Source organism: Canis lupus, chromosome 14, assembly GCF_003254725.2.
Source record: "Canis lupus dingo isolate Sandy chromosome 14, ASM325472v2, whole genome shotgun sequence".
Lineage (NCBI taxonomy): Eukaryota > Metazoa > Chordata > Mammalia > Carnivora > Canidae > Canis > Canis lupus.
The window spans coordinates 21,249,227-21,267,353 of NC_064256.1; the positions used below are offsets into that span (position 1 = coordinate 21,249,227).

At 43.2% G+C, this 18,127-nt stretch overlaps 1 protein-coding gene across 2 annotated transcripts in view; it reads right to left on the reverse strand.

Moving 5' to 3' along the window:
* Positions 1–15,317, reverse strand: part of SLC25A13 (solute carrier family 25 member 13) — a 185,551-nt gene extending 170,234 nt beyond the window's left edge. The window contains exon 1 of one of the 2 annotated variants that reach the window (XM_025471293.3): positions 15,131–15,317. In XM_025471293.3, coding sequence (XP_025327078.1) covers positions 15,131–15,145 — 15 coding nt within the window. In that variant the 5' untranslated portion in view covers positions 15,146–15,317. The remainder of the gene's footprint in view (positions 1–15,130) is intronic. The other variant, XM_025471294.3, reaches the window with a different exon arrangement.
* Positions 15,318–18,127: the final 2,810 nt, after the last annotated feature.

Sequence of the window (18,127 nt, forward strand, 5' to 3'; positions counted from 1 at the left end):
AAGTCTATTTAAAAAAAAAGACCACGAGGACGAACAGGATTAACCTAATTAGGCAAAGTCACTAGGCACACAGCCATATAATCTCCCTCTATTTTCAAAGAACTCCAGAAGCAGGTTGGATTCTCTTCCTTTACAGTCAAGAAAACTGCAAGCCAAACAGGCTGATCTACCCCAAACCCCATGCCACAGGGCCACAACCCAAGCAGTCAAGTTACCTTAGACAAGGTTTCTCAATTTTGGCCCTACTGACATCTTGGGTCGGCTCACTCTGTTATAAGAGGCTGTCTGGTGTGCTGTAAGATGTTTAGCCACCTCCCTGGCCACTACTCACTAGATGCCGGTTGCAAACCATCCCCCCCTCAGATGTGACAACCAAAAGTGTATCCAGACATTATCAAATATGCCCCAAGGCAAAAACACCCCACTTTGAGATGAGAACCATCACCTTAGACAGTGCTGCCCATTCATGCAATGCAGTCAGTCACCTCTGGGTACATACCATGATGTACTAGGCCCAGCGCCAGGCACTGAGGACACAATGCCAAATAAACCAGAGACCCTGCCTCATGAGAATGACAAACTGATCAATGAATGGTTGGTATTGTGTGGGTGGAGATACAAGCTACAGAAAATTAGAGCAGTGGCAGACTAAGATTGTAATTCTGCTGGAGTCAAGGGTTGTAGAGGTAAAGTCTTTGGAGCTAGATTGTTCATTACTGATTACAGTAATTAACACTGACCAGATAAACTTATTGGGTCCTTAACTCTATGCTAGGCATGGTGCTAAAAGGCTTTACATCTGACCTCATTTAAACATCACTAAAACCATTTAAGGTGAAGACTGATTAATATCACCATTTTTCAGAGAAGAAAACTGGATGATATAACACTCTTAGTCTTAAGTGAGTGGTAGTAAATCACAGAGCCAAAAATGACCCAAGAGTCCAGGTTGTTTTGACACTAACTATAATACTTGGAGGATGTGCCAAGAATTGGGCAAGCAAAGGTGGGGACTCTAAGCTATCCTTATGAAGGGTACCACTGGACAACAGTGGTTGAAAATAATTTAAAATAAAGTATTTTTAACTTGGCATTATGATACATAAGTGCCCATGGTTCAGTAGAAGGCAGATCTGCCTAATGCAGAATATTATTCTCTGGTATTACAGGTTGAACTCAGTCTTAATTTTTTTTTAAAGCATCAAGGTTACAGTATAATTAGGAACCAGCTGCAATTGTAATTACAGCTCCCAATATAATTTGTTACATATTAGCAAGTGTCAAATTACTACTGCTCCTTAAATGAATAAAAACTGATTGTGCTGTTCTGAAGACTGGGATGTATGTTCCTGATAGGGAACAAAGGAATATAAAAAGTATATGACATATTTATAAAGTGCTGAAAGGTTCTACTTAGGAGATCACAAGTTGCTAGAGCCCAGATAATGCCATAGAAAGTTAAAACAGCTTCTGAGAGAGAACAGTTAACTTAATAAATGCAGAGGAAGAGAAAGCAGCAAATCAAAGGACAATAGAAAAGTTGCTTCCCCTAAATAATACCTTACCTGTTCAAAATTCCGCTGTGCATCAACATCACTGAAGAATCGTCAAGGACCCAGGAGGGAGCCAAAAGAAAAAGAACAGGAGCCCTCTGCACAGCCAAGACCCTCATCCTAAAGACTGCCACAATTTCACTCACATAAGCTGCCTTCTGCTGTCTCCCATAGTCCATAGACTTCTGTGGTTACTCTGAGCAACTTCTCTGATTCCAAACCCACAGTTTACACTTCTATAAAGCTTCCTATGACACAGGCCTGGCTCTGAGCTTTGCGAACATGATGAGTACACTGACCCAGGAAACAAATACAACTATGCCCCTTTTTATAAATCAGGAAACTGAGGTATAGGTAGAGTAACTTGCCCAGAGCCTTAATTTGAACAGTCTAAGATTTCAACCATGTTATACTGGCTTCCTGAAGAAAAAAAGAAAGAAAACAAGATTGAAAGAGCAAGACAACCCAGAGATTAAAAGAAAATTAAGACACACAAACCAACTGCACTTCCTGAGCCTTAGATGACAATTTAAAGAACTATTTTAAAAATTATAAGAAATGGGGACGCCTGGGTGGCTGAGTGGTTAAGCGTCTGCCTTTAGCTCAGGCCGTGATCCTGGAGAACTGGGATCGAGTCCCATGTCAGGCTCCCTGCATGGAGCCTGCTTCTCCCTCTGCCTGTGTGTCTGCCTCTCTATCTCTCTCTTTCTGAGTCTCTCATAAATGAATAAATTAAATCTTTAAAAATAAAAAAATAAAAATTATAAGAAATGGGGAAATCTGTAAAATGTGTACAGAATAGTCAATCATATTGAAGAATCACTGAATTTTTTTAGGTATAATATTTTGGTTGTGCATCTTAAACAATCTGTTTTAGAGATACACACTGATTTTTACATATACAATGACATGATGTTGGGAATTTGCTTTGAAAAAATCAGGGGCCTGAAAGGAGGAGAGGCAGTGAGATATAAACTAAAGAATATTGGCCATAAACTGATAATTCCTGAAACTGCCTAGATCAGAACATGGGAATTCATTATATTCTTCTATTTTTTTTGTACATTATAGAAAATTTCCATAATGAGAAGTTTAAAAAATGCTGCAGTTCTTTCAAGACCTAAATCAAATGCCAATTCCTCTGAGAAGATTTGTTTCTGGGGTGCCTGGGTGGCTCAGCAGTTGAGCACCTGCCTTTGGCTCAGGGCGAGATCCCGGAGTCCCAGGATCGAGTCCCACGGCAGGCTCCCTGCATGGAGCCTGCTTCTCCCTCTGCCTGTGTCTCTGCCTATCTCTCTCTTGTGTCTCTCATGAATAAATAAATAAAATCTTAAAAAAAAAAAAAAAGATGTTTCCAATCCCAGATTGTCCAACCAAAATTCCCCACGGAATGCTATTTGCCCCTATTTTATGGGCTTTGCAATTGGACATTTAAAATTCTCACCCTATCACTAACCAGCAGTATGACCTCATGTGTTCTCATTTATGAGAAAGAGAGAGGGACAGAGGGAAAGGATTGGAAGTAGGGTAAGTTGGGGCAGACTCTAGCAGTGCCTTGCTTCACAGTTACTGGTACCCTTTCCATATTTATAGTCACAACAGCTGAGCTGATGGAGTCATCAGAGGACAGCTGAGCCCCAAGGGGAGGCTCTCTGGGCTTTCTGAACTAATCCTATTTTCTCTTATAACTCTAAGTCAGCAGAGGGTCTGGGCTGAGCTGGCAGCAGGTCACACTCGCTGGTGATGTGGCACTAGTGAAGGTTCATGACCTCTTGGGGTTGAACAATAACAAAAATTAAACTGGTCCCTACATTTCATCTTGTATCAAAATAACTGCAGATAATCTGTAAATAATTTCAAAAAGAAAGACTTACAAAGAGTACTAGAAAAACACAAGTGGTTTCTTATATAATATTAAGTGGGAAGCCATGTTTAAACATGACAGCCCAAAATCCATAAAGGAATCCACAAATGAAAGGATAAATAAATATGTAACATACAAATTTTTTTAATTTAAAAAATTTTATAAAATTAAAAGTATGAGTCCGTTAAACATCAAACTACACACACACACACAAAAAGTGCATCAAACAGGGCAAAGGGCCAAGGTTCTTAATTTGCCCTTAGAACAAATCAATGTGAAAAAAACAAATAATCCAACAGAAAACTAGACAAAGGTCAAGACCAGGCTCTTCTCAAACTGCTGGTGGACACCATACTAAAGCTAAGAAACCTCCAAGAACCACCAAAAAAGAGAACTGGAGCAGAGCTTTTCCTTCTGGTACTGGGATGGGAGACAATGGAAAGAAGTGGAATCTCAAACTCAGAGACAATATCAACCTGCAATAAAAGAAGTGTGTGAATGCTCAAAAGAAATCAAATTAGAAGAAAGATGTATAAAACATCATGTTAAGACACATGGAGAAAAAGGCCATCTAAGAACTAAAGAGCTAATTCTAAATCTTCCATCGCCAACCCTGCCGACACCTTGATCTTGAACTTCTAGCCTCTAGATTTGTGAGAAAATAAATTCCTGTTGCTTAAGCCACTCCACCTCTGGTATTTTATTATGCAAGCCCTAGCAAATTAATACAGAATCATTTAATATACACTCAAGTTATACCAAGTTATACCAGTTGGGCATTCTTTTATAGATTTATTTATTTTACTGTTTTATTTATTTTGGATTCGGGTTCAAGCACTGCATTTGGTTGTCACGTCTCTTCGGAGGTCTTCTTTAATCTAGCCTTCTCACGTACAACATTGACATCAGATCAGAGGTCTTAAAGAAAATCCTACTTTCTGGATTTGATTGTTTCTCCATGATTAGACTCAGATTCAACATTTTTAGCAAGAATACTCCAAAAGTCATGCATGTTGTATACTTCCCACTGCATCACATCAGCGGTATGGCAATGTCAGCTTGTCCCACCTCCTGATGATGTTAAAGTAGATCACAGACTGAGGCAGAGCCCTTCATTGTACAGGTACTTTATCCCCCTCTGTCATCAGCAATTTACAAGGAGATACTGTGAGATAATGGGAATTCCAACAGTCTTTTACTGAAGAGTTTTAGCATCTGCTGAAGACCATTGCCCAAATCAATTATTTTCCCTGGGAGCTACACTGTTGCCATAGCTTTATGGCAAGGGATGGGAACAGGAGTCCCCTTCACAAATCACTGTGAAGGATATCAGAAGGGAATTGAGTGTGAGGTCATACTGGAAAAGTGAGACAACAGCCAAGACCAAGGAGGTGGTAGCTGGCTAGAGATTAAGTTTTATGCTGTAGAGAACATGAAAAACTACACTGCGTAACGTGGAAAAATTAAGAAGACAACGTCACATGGCAGTTATGTGCCTGGACTCCAGACCTAGGCTGCCTGTCTTCAAACCCTAGCTCACCACTTCTAAGCTATATGCCCTTGGGCAAATCATCTCACCTCTCTGTTCCCCAAGACACTTAAACACTCGGTTCAGATGAGTTTGCCCATCTGTATAATGGTAATAAGAACAACACTTATATGTCATAGGATTGTCGAGAAGATGAAATTACTTCCTGTGCTGAGTGCCTAGAACAGTGCCTGACTTTGTTAAATAAATCTAACATGCTCCCATTGTTATTTGCATAACCTTTCTGAGACTTGTTTCCCTGTCACACGAGGCTACACTACCTTCCCTGCTATGCTGTCGAGGATTATAAAGATAAAATAACGAAGCGTGGGTCTTCATATTATCTGGTTATTTTAATCCCTGTAGATTGTGAGTTCTTGAAAACACGCCCAATATCTTACTCATTGGGGTAAACCCAGTACAGTATGAGCCAGCAGATGGTTGGTATCAACAACACACCTGAATGCATCTTTTTAAAAACCGTTAAGTGCTGTCCACGTGAACACAGTACTGCTATTAGCATGGCAATAAGAGCCAACTTAGAAGATGCCTTTGACAGATCTGAGCAGAATGGAAAGGGAAGTGAAGGGAACAGAGCACAGGCAAGACCAGCATGGAAGCTACAGCAACACTGTAGTTAAAAAGTCATGAAGTCCTGGACATAAATGGAAGAGACAGGACACACCTGCTCAAGGGCAGAAGGGTTGACTGGACCCATCTCTCTGTCCACTTCCAAATTTCTGCTGATGGCCTCTCCTGGCTGCCCACAACAGGTACTTAGCTGAGTTACCTAGAAACTTTAACCAGTAGGAAAGTTAAGTTGCAGGTTGCAAATGAAGAATGACCAAGAAGATGAATTCAATTCCAGGTAAGCAGAGTTGGAAATATCTTTGAGGCAGAAAATGTGAGATTTCCAACAAACAGCTGCAAATGCAAGGCTGCTGTTTGAGATAGCTACCCGGACTGAGAAAGACATGAAGCCATCACCCTTCAGAGGGAAGCATCACCACCCTACCCGGGACACCCACATTTCAGTGAGAAGCAGAAAGACAAAAAGAAGCCAACAAAGGAGAATACAGGAGTAAAGTGAGAGTTAAAAGGCCCCCTTAAGAGGGGACATCATATCATGAAAGCTGATAGAAGGTGTGATGGGCAAGAAGGGGTAGGACATGGGGTCCCCATGAGGCAATAAAGAGGACAGGCCAATGGTTTCAGAGTGAGGCCACTGAGGCCATTTAGGAGAGAATGTCAAAAAAGAGAAGAGGCACAAATTCATTTTCAGGAACTCACTCTAACTATGGGTGGGTAGTTAAGAAATAGAGAAAAGTGCAACCCTTGTATAATAATCATACATTCCAAAAACAAAACAAAACAAAACAAAAAATAATCATACATTCCCTCAAATAATAATTAAGAGATGTGTTCCAGAAATAATACCCTGACCCCAAAATGGAATCAAGATTAATCCTAACACCCTAAAATTTATACTGGATATTATCACTACGTATTTAATCTGCAAAAAGTTGGACCAACTTACAACCAATTCAAAAGGTGCTGCACCCTTGGGTTTACGAAGGCAGCTACATTTAATTACACAGTGATGAGAGTTCCAGACCAATATTCTTTAAACTTTAATGTGCATACAGTCCCCTGGGGATCTAGTTAAAAATGCAGCTTCTGATGCAACACCATCTTTGGCCTGGGTTGAGTCCAAAAACACTGCAATTCTAACAAGCTCTCAAGTAAATCAATGCTGCTGGACCAAAGCTTCCAATACCAAAGCTCCAGGAAGACCACTCAGAGCATGTGCTAAGCAGGCACGCTGGCTACCCATTAGAGTGAACACTGAATGGATCACAAGGTTAGGAAAAGCACAGTTTTGTTCAAGTAAGTCGCCCGGTTTTCAGTTAGGTAGAAATGTCCCACAGCCCGCAAAGACTTCTCGACAGTCCTATAGCACTTCCTAATTCCCAAAGTGTTTTCACATGTTATATTGCATTTGCTCAGCATACATGTCACAGGTGGTCCCTGTTTTCCATAGTGTGATGCTAAGCACCTAGAGAAGTTAGACTTGTCCAAGTTGTCACCATCAGTGGAAGCAGTGGGCATACAACCTACTCCTGCCTGCCTAGCTCCTCACTAAACCAGAGCTACTGATTTAAAAATAAATAGGCAAAACATTCTTTGCAGCCTCTTCCCACTTAAGAAATCTCTGCAGCTTCTCTGCAGCTCAACCTACAACTGTGACCACACTCAGATGAAAACCACATGTCTAACTTGGAAAAAAACTGCTAAATAGGCAGCTGGGGCTACAAGCTGCTCAAATCAGGCTTATGATGGGGCTCGGGACACACTGCACCAAAATGTAGCACCTTGGCATACAGAATACCTAAGACCAAAGGAGTCTGAGATAACAGCAGAAGCAGGAAGGTCACTCTGAACTCTGCACAACCCTCTTTCCTGAAGGGTCATGTAACTCCCGTGTGAAGGGTACTGCCCCTGTACCAGGAGGAGGAAAGACATTCTTATCACCAGAGATGGGGAACTGGGGATCCAGAAAGCTGTACAAATAAACCTCATTAAACTAACCCTTATGTTCTAGTAACTTCTTCACCATTTACTACTCCTGGCCCAAACCACTTGTTCTCAATTCTTCACAAACCCACTCTTGGTCTAAGAGGAATAAAAAGTTTCCTATCCTGGTCACTTCTCTGGCTCTCCATTCTCTTGTGAAGACTCCCATGGACATACAAAAATTCAATAAAATGTGTATTTTTTTTCCTGTCAATTTGTTTTGTCAATTTAATTTTCAGATCTAGCCAGGGACCCTAGGAGAGTCCAGGAAAACTTTTTCTTCCCTATATTTACTTATACAATTTTCTTACAAATTGTACTGCACGAGTCTTATGCAAAAGACATTTTACCATAGAACGGTAAGTGTATCTTGAAATATCTGACGCTTATATCAAGTCAACAATTTTCATGGATAACATGTGGAAACTGTGACTACATGTGGAAATCAAGACAAAGCTACCAGCCTAATAACAGTCATTAAATAGAGTGGTTTATTTAGGTTAAATTACTAAGAATTTCAACACTGCCAACTCTGCTATGTTGTCAGCACCTAGAGTCAAAAGGAACTATCCGGGCTTATTTTCACTCCTGCAACTGCGCAGCAAATTTCCAAAGGAAATGGTTGAGTATGAGTACTCTATCTTGTAAACGTTTCCAATCAACAAAACAGACCACCATGCTACAAATCAACCACTGGGAATAATTCTGAGGTAACAGGCCAGAGCCACCATTAATTGGGCCAATCTAACCCAACAAGAGGGTCTGGTTAAACAGGCCACGAAAATAGGGCTTGCTCAGTTGCTGTTAAATACATTGCTAAAGGAATTATATCACTGCAGTGAAGGCACATCCCCCCTCCTCCCTAGCAAAACCAACACATATCTGCAGATTCACACATTCTTCTGTTCCAAAACTCACCCAAAGGCACCCAAGGGCATCATGGCAGGAAGGATGGGTGCTTATGAAGCAGCAAATGCTGAGCAAGTAGGGTAGGAAGAAATCATGCTCAGTAGGCCTAATCCTCACAGAGAGTGGAAAACTCAGGGCAGAATGATTCCACTTAAGTACTTAACAAAAGCAGAGGCTGGACATAGGACAAAAGTTCAAAGAAGCAGGAGTCAGAGACCCTCCAGCAATTTTATAAAGAACTCCAGATCCCAAAAGACGTGCTCCCTGATTTTTTTTTAGATGTTACACCTTGGCTTTCAAACCCTCCCACCGCTTGCTCCCCGCCCCCCACCACCACCACCAGCACCTACCAGTTCTCTATTGACTGATCAACACCTGTGAAGGCGAGTGTCCTATCTGAGGAACAGCAAGCACATGGGCCCTAACCAGGTCCGCCAGGGAAAAGGCTGCAGGACCAAGGTTACTCAGTAACATTTCCCTCTTCAAGAACCTCCTGACAAAGAAAACGCCTGACACTTCACTGGAGACAAAAGGAGCTTTCTTTTTTTTTTTTTTTTTAATTTTTAATTTTTATTTATTTATGATAGTCACAGAGAGAGAGAGAGAGAGAGAGAGAGAGGGGCAGAGACACAGGCAGAGGGAGAAGCAGGCTCCATGCACCGGGAGCCCGACGTGGGATTCGATCCCGGGTCTCCAGGATCGCGCCCTGGGCCAAAGGCAGGCGCTAAACCGCTGCGCCACCCAGGGATCCCCAAAAGGAGCTTTCAATCAATTTGGTGATCAAACCTAAATTCTAAGATAAATACAAAATTGTATAAACGTGATGCCTAAGCACCAAAGTGATATAGGGCAGAAAAACTGAAAAGAAAGTGTCATGAAATAAGGAAACTTGTAGGGATCCCGACGAAGCTCTCTCCTGAACTGACCTCCCACCCATGAGCTTCACTGACCTCACTGCATTCTTTCCTGACCCCAAGGAGGAGCTGATGGAAGATCAGCAGAAGCAAAGAGCATGAGAACAGTCCAGAGCAGCGTCTGTGTTTGTCAACCTCTGAAGCACACCTGATTCACCTGGGAGCTTTTACATACCCAGAGGCTCAGGCCACATCTGGGAAGCTCTGGGTGAGACCCAGGCATAAGCATTTTTATACCTGTCCAGAAGACTACAAAGTGCTAAGAAACCCTGAGCTAACACCAGTACAAAAAGCAAAAGGGTTTCTCGGAATGTGGACCAATTACAAATTTTTCTGGGACCGTTTCTTTACCTGGTAAGAGGTACACTGATGGGGAGGAAGGAGAACCACTGTGTTATTTAAATTTAAACCTCATTCCTCACCAGCTCCATCAATTTAAGAAACTGTAAATCCAGGGGCGCCTGGATGGCTCAGTGGTTAAGCGTCTGCCTTAGGTTCAGGTCATGATCCCGGGATCCTGGGACTGAGTTCCACACTGGGCTCCCTGCAGGGAACCTGCTTCTCCTGCTTCTCCCTATGTCTCTGCCTCTGTCTCTCATGAATAAATAAAAATAAAATCTTAAAAAAAAGAAAAACAACTGTAAATCCAAACCTCAGTGTAACTCCAGAAACTTATCATAATAGCATAAACATAACTCAAATTTTATTTCCTTCATATCTAGCACAAAAACTGGTCTGCTTTATTACAATGCAATAACACCAAATACTTAGCGGTTTTCACCATAAAAGAGAAACTTCCCTTTTGAAGACTATCCTTAATAAACTCAAGTCACATTTTATCCTCATTAACAAACCACTGAAGAGAACATTGTTATAGATGATAAATGAGAAAAACATGGAGGTTAAATACACTGTCCAAGTCCTAAGTGGTAAACACTGGATTAAGATTTTTACAAAGGTGTATGAAAGCACTGACAGTTGCTCAACTCTGTGAATACAGGAAAAATACTGAATTGTACACTTTAAATGAATTATATCTCAATAAAGCTTTTTTTTTTTTTTTTTTTAAGTATAACACAATTCTTGACCTGAGCAATCTGGTTTGAAAGCCACTTAGCAAATAAACACTGCCACAAAACATAAACTGAATGTCCAAATATGCTACAAACTACTGGCCTGGAAATGTACATGTGCATAACCGATGGTATGTGAATTCTCACCCGTACCTTTGCAAATGGAACTCTTTTTAAGGTCTGGGAGGGGAGAGGAAAGGTTAAGGACGCAGATTCTGAAAACAGGCTGGCAGGGTTAAAATCCAGGCTGTATCACTTAATCACTACAGAGTTTTAAGGAAATTACTTAAGCTTTCTGGACCTCAGTTTCTCGCCTATAAAATAAGGACAATAACAGACAGCACCTACTTCTTGATAGTATGAAAATGAGTTATTATTTGTAAAGCACTTGGGAAGGTGCCTAGCACACAGTAGGCAGTATGTAAGAGGTTCTTAAATAAAAATCTGGTTTATACTGAAGCACCTAATTTTCCCTCCCAAACCGTCTCCCCTCTCTCCCATACACTCTACCCTCTACCAAGCAGACTGTATCGTGTACCGGGTAAGAGCAGACTCTGAAGCTAGACTGGTTGGATCTGAACTCCATCTCCTTCCCTTTCTAATAATCCACATTTCGGCCACTCACATCATTTCTTGGTGTCTGAGTCCTTATCTGTAACCCAGGGATGATAACATGTAATTCATAGGGACTGCTAGAGGCATTAGGTAAATTACTAATGAAAAGCAATTAGGCTGGATCTCTTACCTAGTAAGCACTCAGAAAGTGCTCCTGCTCTTCTGATTTCATCACCAGCTAACTCCTACATGGGGCACATAATGCCATGTCCCTGCTTTCACTTGCTGTATCTTATCACTGGAATGGATCTTTCCTCTTCCCCCCCATCCATTCCTGCTACATCTCCTACCCCATAAAAATGGTCTCCTTCCCTGATGCTCCCATAGCCCTTATTATGGCACTAACCCTACTTAGGACATCTCGATGAGAGGATCCTGCCTGTAGTATGGCTGTGGTTTTCTTGAAGGGCCAAAGAGAAACCAAGTCATTTTCATATCCTCACTTTAGCCCGGTTTGGAACATCAGAAAGAATACAATACGAACATAGCAACAATTCATCCAAGAATGGAATATTGATACTACGTGTACTAGTCCTACAGGCCAAATTTTCATTGCTATTAATGCTTTTGTCTCCAAATTTCTTTCTCTTCATTCTTTTAGTTCTAGTTTACCCAAATTATTGGTCCATGTCTAGTTTTACATCTGAACATCTCTCATGCCTGAACTCAAGTGAGCATTCTCTAACTTTTAACAGTTTCATTTCGTTTCATTTCATCATTATTAATGTACAAATTCAACCAATGACCAAGAGGGAAAGTTTGCTACAACGAAATTTGGGGGGAGGGGTATGGGGAAATGAGAGGTTTCCCCTCTATCACTACTTTTTAATAATGCATTTTTTGTGGAGTTGCATGAAATGTATTTTTAAAGACTCATCTACATTTTTTTTAAATTTATTCATGAGACACACACAGAGAGAGGCAGAGACACAGGCAGAGGGAGAAGCAGGCTCCATGCAGGGAGCCTGACGTGGGACTCGATCCCCATCCCAAGTCTCCAGGATCATGCCCTGGGCTGAAGGCGGCACTAGGCACTAAACCGCTGAGCCACCTAGGCTGCCCCAAAAGACTCATCTACATTTTAATACATGCAGGGCAGTGCTTGTAAGTTTTTTTAAAAGAAATCCTGAGAACAACATAAATAGTACAGGCAGATCACTTACCATTTACCACAATAGCAAGGGAACCCATAAGGATTATTCTTACAAAAGTAAGCAGAACAAGAAAATGGAAGCTTTTTGAGTTTGTCTCAAAATCCTAAGAGTTAGATCGATGTTACTTCGTGAAAAAATAAATACCTTCTGCATTGTTTTTACACAGAAGCCTTCATGCAGAAATCAAAATAAAAGCAGGCGAAAGACTAGATTCTTGGCCTTCCTATTTTAACTACTCAAAGGAAGAGGGACATGAACAATTAGTTACATCTGGAAAAAAAAACAAAACAAGGAAACTCAGAATAAATCGATCAAAAAACTCCTAGGTGCGGCTAAATTCATCCAGAAGATATCAAATCTGCTTAATATTCAAATAATCCACCACAGTGAGTGCCAGAATTCACCCATAACTGTTGAGTTTCAGATTGTTGGCCCAAGCTCTAAGACATTCCATTGATAATGTAGGTTCTCTCCTAGACAAGATCTTCAAGATTTTTGGGGTTTTTTTTGTTTTTTTGTTTTTTTTTTTTCTCTTCGAGTTTTAAGAGAGGGTGTCAATCCTACTTCTAAATGAGACTGTGCAGCCTATAGCTCTGTGTTCAACACAGCCACAAGGAATAACTGCACTCCAGGAAAAGGCAAAGAGCACAGCCTTTAACTTGGCCTGCCCAGCACAATCACCCCACAGGGATGGCGCTCAAAGGCAAATAAGACACATTCTTAGACTCAGACTGACTAGCACAGCTCATTTGGGGAACTTTTAAGACGACATTTATTGCAGTGCCCTTGAGCTACAATGAAGTGACACTATAAGAAATGGCCTTATGGAACCCATGGACATATATTTGTGATCATGTGCTAGTGCTGAATGCAGTTCGCTCACAGCATTTAAAAGGACATGGGGAGAAACCACCCTCAGTACAAGGAGACCTCCCTCCCAAGTAACTGACCTCACTGATCATTTCCTCTTTACTTTAGCTGCTAGAAGATTCAGTCACCTCTAGCAAGTGCATCCTCATTTTCCACTAACTTTAGTCCTGGCAGCATCTTACTTCCCCTTTAACCTGCTTTTCTCATCTACTCTGACTTGATTTTGATGTCTTGTTGGATTGTAAATATATGTATATATATGACAGCCATCAAAAATCCTGAAAAGAGGTAAGGCTAAACGAATGAACAAACAAAAATACAAGTTCCCAAAGAGCAAAAATGAAATGTTTCATTTTCCCTCTCATACTTGGCTAAAATTCAACTGCACTTACTGACATGATGTGACAGTTTCCTAAAGATACAACCAAAAAGTTAAATCTGCTTCCACATCACTTATTTTACTTCATGCTAGTCAACGACCCTTTTCTTATACTTCAATTAGAGGTACATTCCTCCATTATTTTATCTCCAAATTAAGTAAAATTATTTAATCCATCTGCAGATTAAATAAATAAATATACAAAATACGTAGGAGTATCTACTTTCCCCTATTCTGGTGGAAGAAGTCACTCGAGGGAACGGATTCATTGGAAGCCCTGGGCTCCGACAGCATACAAATTCAACGAAAAGAAAAGGTTGAGGGCTACTCGGTTTGAAAGAGTTAATGTGGTTTCCAAAAATGAATACCAGTGATCCTCAAAGAATCTATGTAAAATAGTTATATATACCCATACATTTACACACATACACATAAACACACTCATGCACACACCCAAGATGGCACTCCTGAGAATGGAACTCAAGAGTAATGGCAAAAGAAAAAAAGTCATTCAGGCCGTATAGTCTAGGGACATGAAGAAGCCTGCAAATGTGGGGAGCCCGGAGAAACTAAAGTCACAGAACAATATTTAAATATATTTGTCTGCTTACAATTTCCATTGCAAATGTGATTAGTTTGCTTGAATAAATAGGAATATGATGTGTTGGCCATGTTTTTTTTTTTTTTTTTTTCCTCTCGAGGGTTATCACAGAGTTTTGATTAAGGACAAATGTTGGAAATGCTGGGTATATTTAAGCTCACTGCACTTAAAATGAACTGAGAAGCCGTATAGGCTTGATTAAAGGGGCTGCCTTCCTGAACTTAAAATTAAAAGCAATAAATTCCGATGATTCAAGTGATTGGGACGAAATATGGCCTTCGGTCAGAAGAGTTGAAATGGAGTCCAAAGAGACTGAAAATAGTGTCCAGGTTTCAAAAAATGGTGAAGGAGGAAAGGTCAAGCTGTCGGAGCTGCCTTTCCTCTGGGTTCGTGAATGATTCACATTACGCAGAAATCCTTTTAAGTACGACTTCACAAGAGTTACAGGCTCCCGGGACAATCTGTTCTGTCATTTCTGAAAAGAAGCCCCTCAAACGCGCCGAGGCCGAGGCCGAGGCCCGTCCCTAAGTGTTGTCAGATGCGGCGCGGCCGGAGCAGGACGCGGGGGGGCGGGGTCCTCCGGGGTTTTCTCACGCGCGCGCGGCCCAACCCGGCCCAGGAGCCTCGGGAACGGAAGTCAAGGTGACCTCCCACCGCGCGAGGGCGGAGCCTCCGAGACCCGAGAGGATGTGGCCGCGGCCCGCGCCGCGCCGCGCCGCCGGCGGAGGAGGGAAGCCGGCCCAACGATACCGGGGCGGGAAGCAGGTGCGCGCGGCGGCGGCCGAGGGGACCTGAGCACGCACCCGGGCCCTCCCCGCCCCGGGCCCGCCGGGCCCCCGCAAGCCGACCCTGGCTCAGGCCGCAGGGCGCCAACCGGGCCCCGACTCCGCTCGCGGGCCAGGCGGAGGGTTCGGCCGGCAAAGCTTCTACCGCCAGGTCGGGCCTTCGTCCCCGCCATCCGCCCGCTGCCACCAGACGGCCCCGCGGCCGCGTTTGTCTTCCACGTCGCCCCAGCCCTGCACGCGAACGGCCGAGCCCCGCGCCCCCGGGCGCCCGCCGGCCCGCGCGCTCCCCGGGGCAACGGGCCGACGCTTACCTTGGCGGCCGCCATGCTTCGCCCCGGCGGCGGGCGGCGGGCTGGCAGCGCGGGCCCCGGCGGCTCGCTTCTCGTCCGGGCGGCAGCGGGGGCGGCGATTCAGCCCGGCAGCGTGCGCGCCCGGCCTGCCTCCCCACGCCCTCCCGCCGGCGCGGGTCATGCGGGCGCCGCCCGCCCATTGGCTGCGCCCGGCCCGGGGCCGCCGGGGCGCGCGTGATCCGACGGCCTGTGCCCTGGGGCCGGGGCGGGGGCGGGGGCCGGGGGCGGCGGGGGGCGGCGGGCGGCGGCGGGCGGCGCGCGCACGTGACCCCAGCGGCGCTGTCCCGCGGCCGCGACCTCTGCGCTGCGCGGACGCCGAGGGGCCCCGGCGGGGCCCCGCCTTGCGGGGACGCTGCTGACCCTGGCGGCCGTGCCAGGGCTACTCCGGGGCCCGGGACACCGGCCGGGACGGGCGCGCCGCAACTCCCCTAGGCCTCTGTGGAGCCGCTTCCTTTCCGCAGGGCCTCCCCTCTGCACCATCCTAGGATGTATCCAGAGGCTCTGGCCTGTGGAAGGGAAGATAGCAAGGTCATATCCCTGGCAAATCTCCTTGGAAGCCAAATCTTCATTCATTCATTCATTCATTCATTCCTTATTTATTTATCCGAATCTTTAAACTCTAAGTCCCAAACAGGTATATACAGTGCAGAACATATTTGCGAGGCTGCTTCGTTTCAGCCCTGCGTATTGGGACCGTGGAGGTCAAAGATCCACCCCCACCCCCACCCACTGAAGCTAGACCCTGCTAAAATAAATAGGTCAAAATTTTAATGGAAAACTTAAATGTATAACCTCAGGAGATCTTAGTCCTCTTTATCGAAATTCCATTCGTTTGTCTCTGCCATATAAATGTATAGCTAAGGCAATGGTGGTCAGAGAAAGGGGCTTTAAATGCCCCTTGTGACTTATGAATAGGACCTTCGGCAAAAGTGTTTATCACTAATTATTTTAATTAATCAACACTGACTGAGCGCCTACATTTGCCAGGCACTGTGCTAGATGCTGGGAACACCAAAAAGACTTGCAAGATGGTCCCAGCCCTTAAAGGGCCTAAGGGCTAGTGAGGAGGCAGACAGATAAATAGTTAACTTCTATGTAAATAACCTGTTAAGGCAACAATCTGTTCCCAGGGCAGTATGGGAACACTGAGGGCTCTGGAAATACCTTAGGGGAGATGATGCCTAAGGTGAATGCAGAGAAGGGGCTGTGTTAGTTCAGTCAACTGGAGGGGATGGGCTTTCCAGCTGGAGAAAATAAGGAGGAAAGGCCGGAGGCGCAGAAATTTCTGAAGAACCACAGCAAGTTATGAAAGCGATTGGTCATGAAAGGTGACTTGAGCTGTGGGACTGGTGGATAAAGGGTCTGGTTGGACAGGTAGGGACCATGTCATGGAGGGTGTTGGGTGCCATGCTGAAGGGTGTGCACCTTAATTAAAGGGTCTTAGACTGGGAAGTAGCCTGGGAAGTTTTACAATATAGATGGATCACTCTGCTCGCAGTGTGGAAGATGGAGCAAGACTGAATTGTTGGTATATTCAAACAAGACAGACTGAGGGCCTGAAACCAGGGACGGGATAGGCACTAAGAATACACAGGAAGTAAACATTAGTCACCTGTGAGGACTAATTATATGTAAGAGTGAGAGAGGGAGGCAGTCATCTGTCTGACACATATGTCCCTGGTATATGGATATTGGAAAGACACCAAAGATCAGTAATACAAGAGGAGTGTTTTGAAGTGTCTTTTTGTAAGAAGAGTACGTGTAGTATACAGATTACCTTGTAAAAGCCAGAAAAATAAGCATTTCAAAAAGGAGCAATTGATTAACATACTCTTAAGAGATCTAACAAAGCCCTGAAAAACTTGAACATGTTCATAGGCAGAGGAGAAAGACCACACAGGGTGAAAGAATAAAAGCAAAAAACAGGGGAATTGATGCAGAAAAGAATGGCAGGGCACAAGTCTAAAGCTCATGTGAAGAGGTGGCCCCAGCTGCTATAAAGGAATTTAAAAGGTACAGAGAATCAAGCTTACGTCACATCCTGCATGTTTATTTTTAAGGGCATCACTGAAGCTCTTCTTTTACAATGTAGATGAACTTTAAAAAATTTAAATGTGGTTTAAATCTATCTTAACCAGTATTAAGTGTATGGTTCAGTCCCATTAAGCACACTCATGTTGTGCAATCTCCAGAACTCTTTTCATCTTGACAAAGTAAAACTCTGTGCTTATGAAACAACTACTCCCAGTCTTCCCTCCTGCACAGCCCGTGGCAACCACCAATCTACTTTCTGTCTCTATAAATTTGACTACTCTGAGTACCTCGTAAAAGTGGGATCATATAGTATTTGGCTTTTTGTGACTAGCTTACTTCACTGGGTACAGTGTCCTCAAGCTTCACCCATATGGCAGCATGTGTCAGAGTTTTAAGGTTCTTTAAGACTGAATAATATTCCTTTCACTTTTAAAGGAAAAAAAATCAAGAATCTGTTAGATTTTCTCTAGAAATCTTGGAGAATTTAGGAAATCCTAGTAATGACAAAAAAAAAAAATCATGATCCTACCACCAGAGTTAGCCATTGTTAAACATTTTCCTGTATTGTCTTCAAGTCCTGATGTCTCTATGTTTTCATATAGAGGGAGAGTTATATATTTTTTTTAATTTTTTAGGTTTTTTATTTTAATTCCAGTGTAGTTGGTATACAATGTTCTATCAGTTTCACGCATATAATGTAGTGATTCAACAAATCTGTATATATTACTCAGTGCTCACCATGATAAGCTTTCAGAAAATTACATTTTTTAATTTAAATGCAAGGCATCATACTCTTGTGTATAAGTTTCTTATGGCTGCTCTGACGAACCTACCATGTAAGCTGCTGACTTACAACAGAAATTTATTCTCTTATAAATCTGGAGGTCAGAATTTCAACATGAACCTTAAGGGGCTAAAATCAAG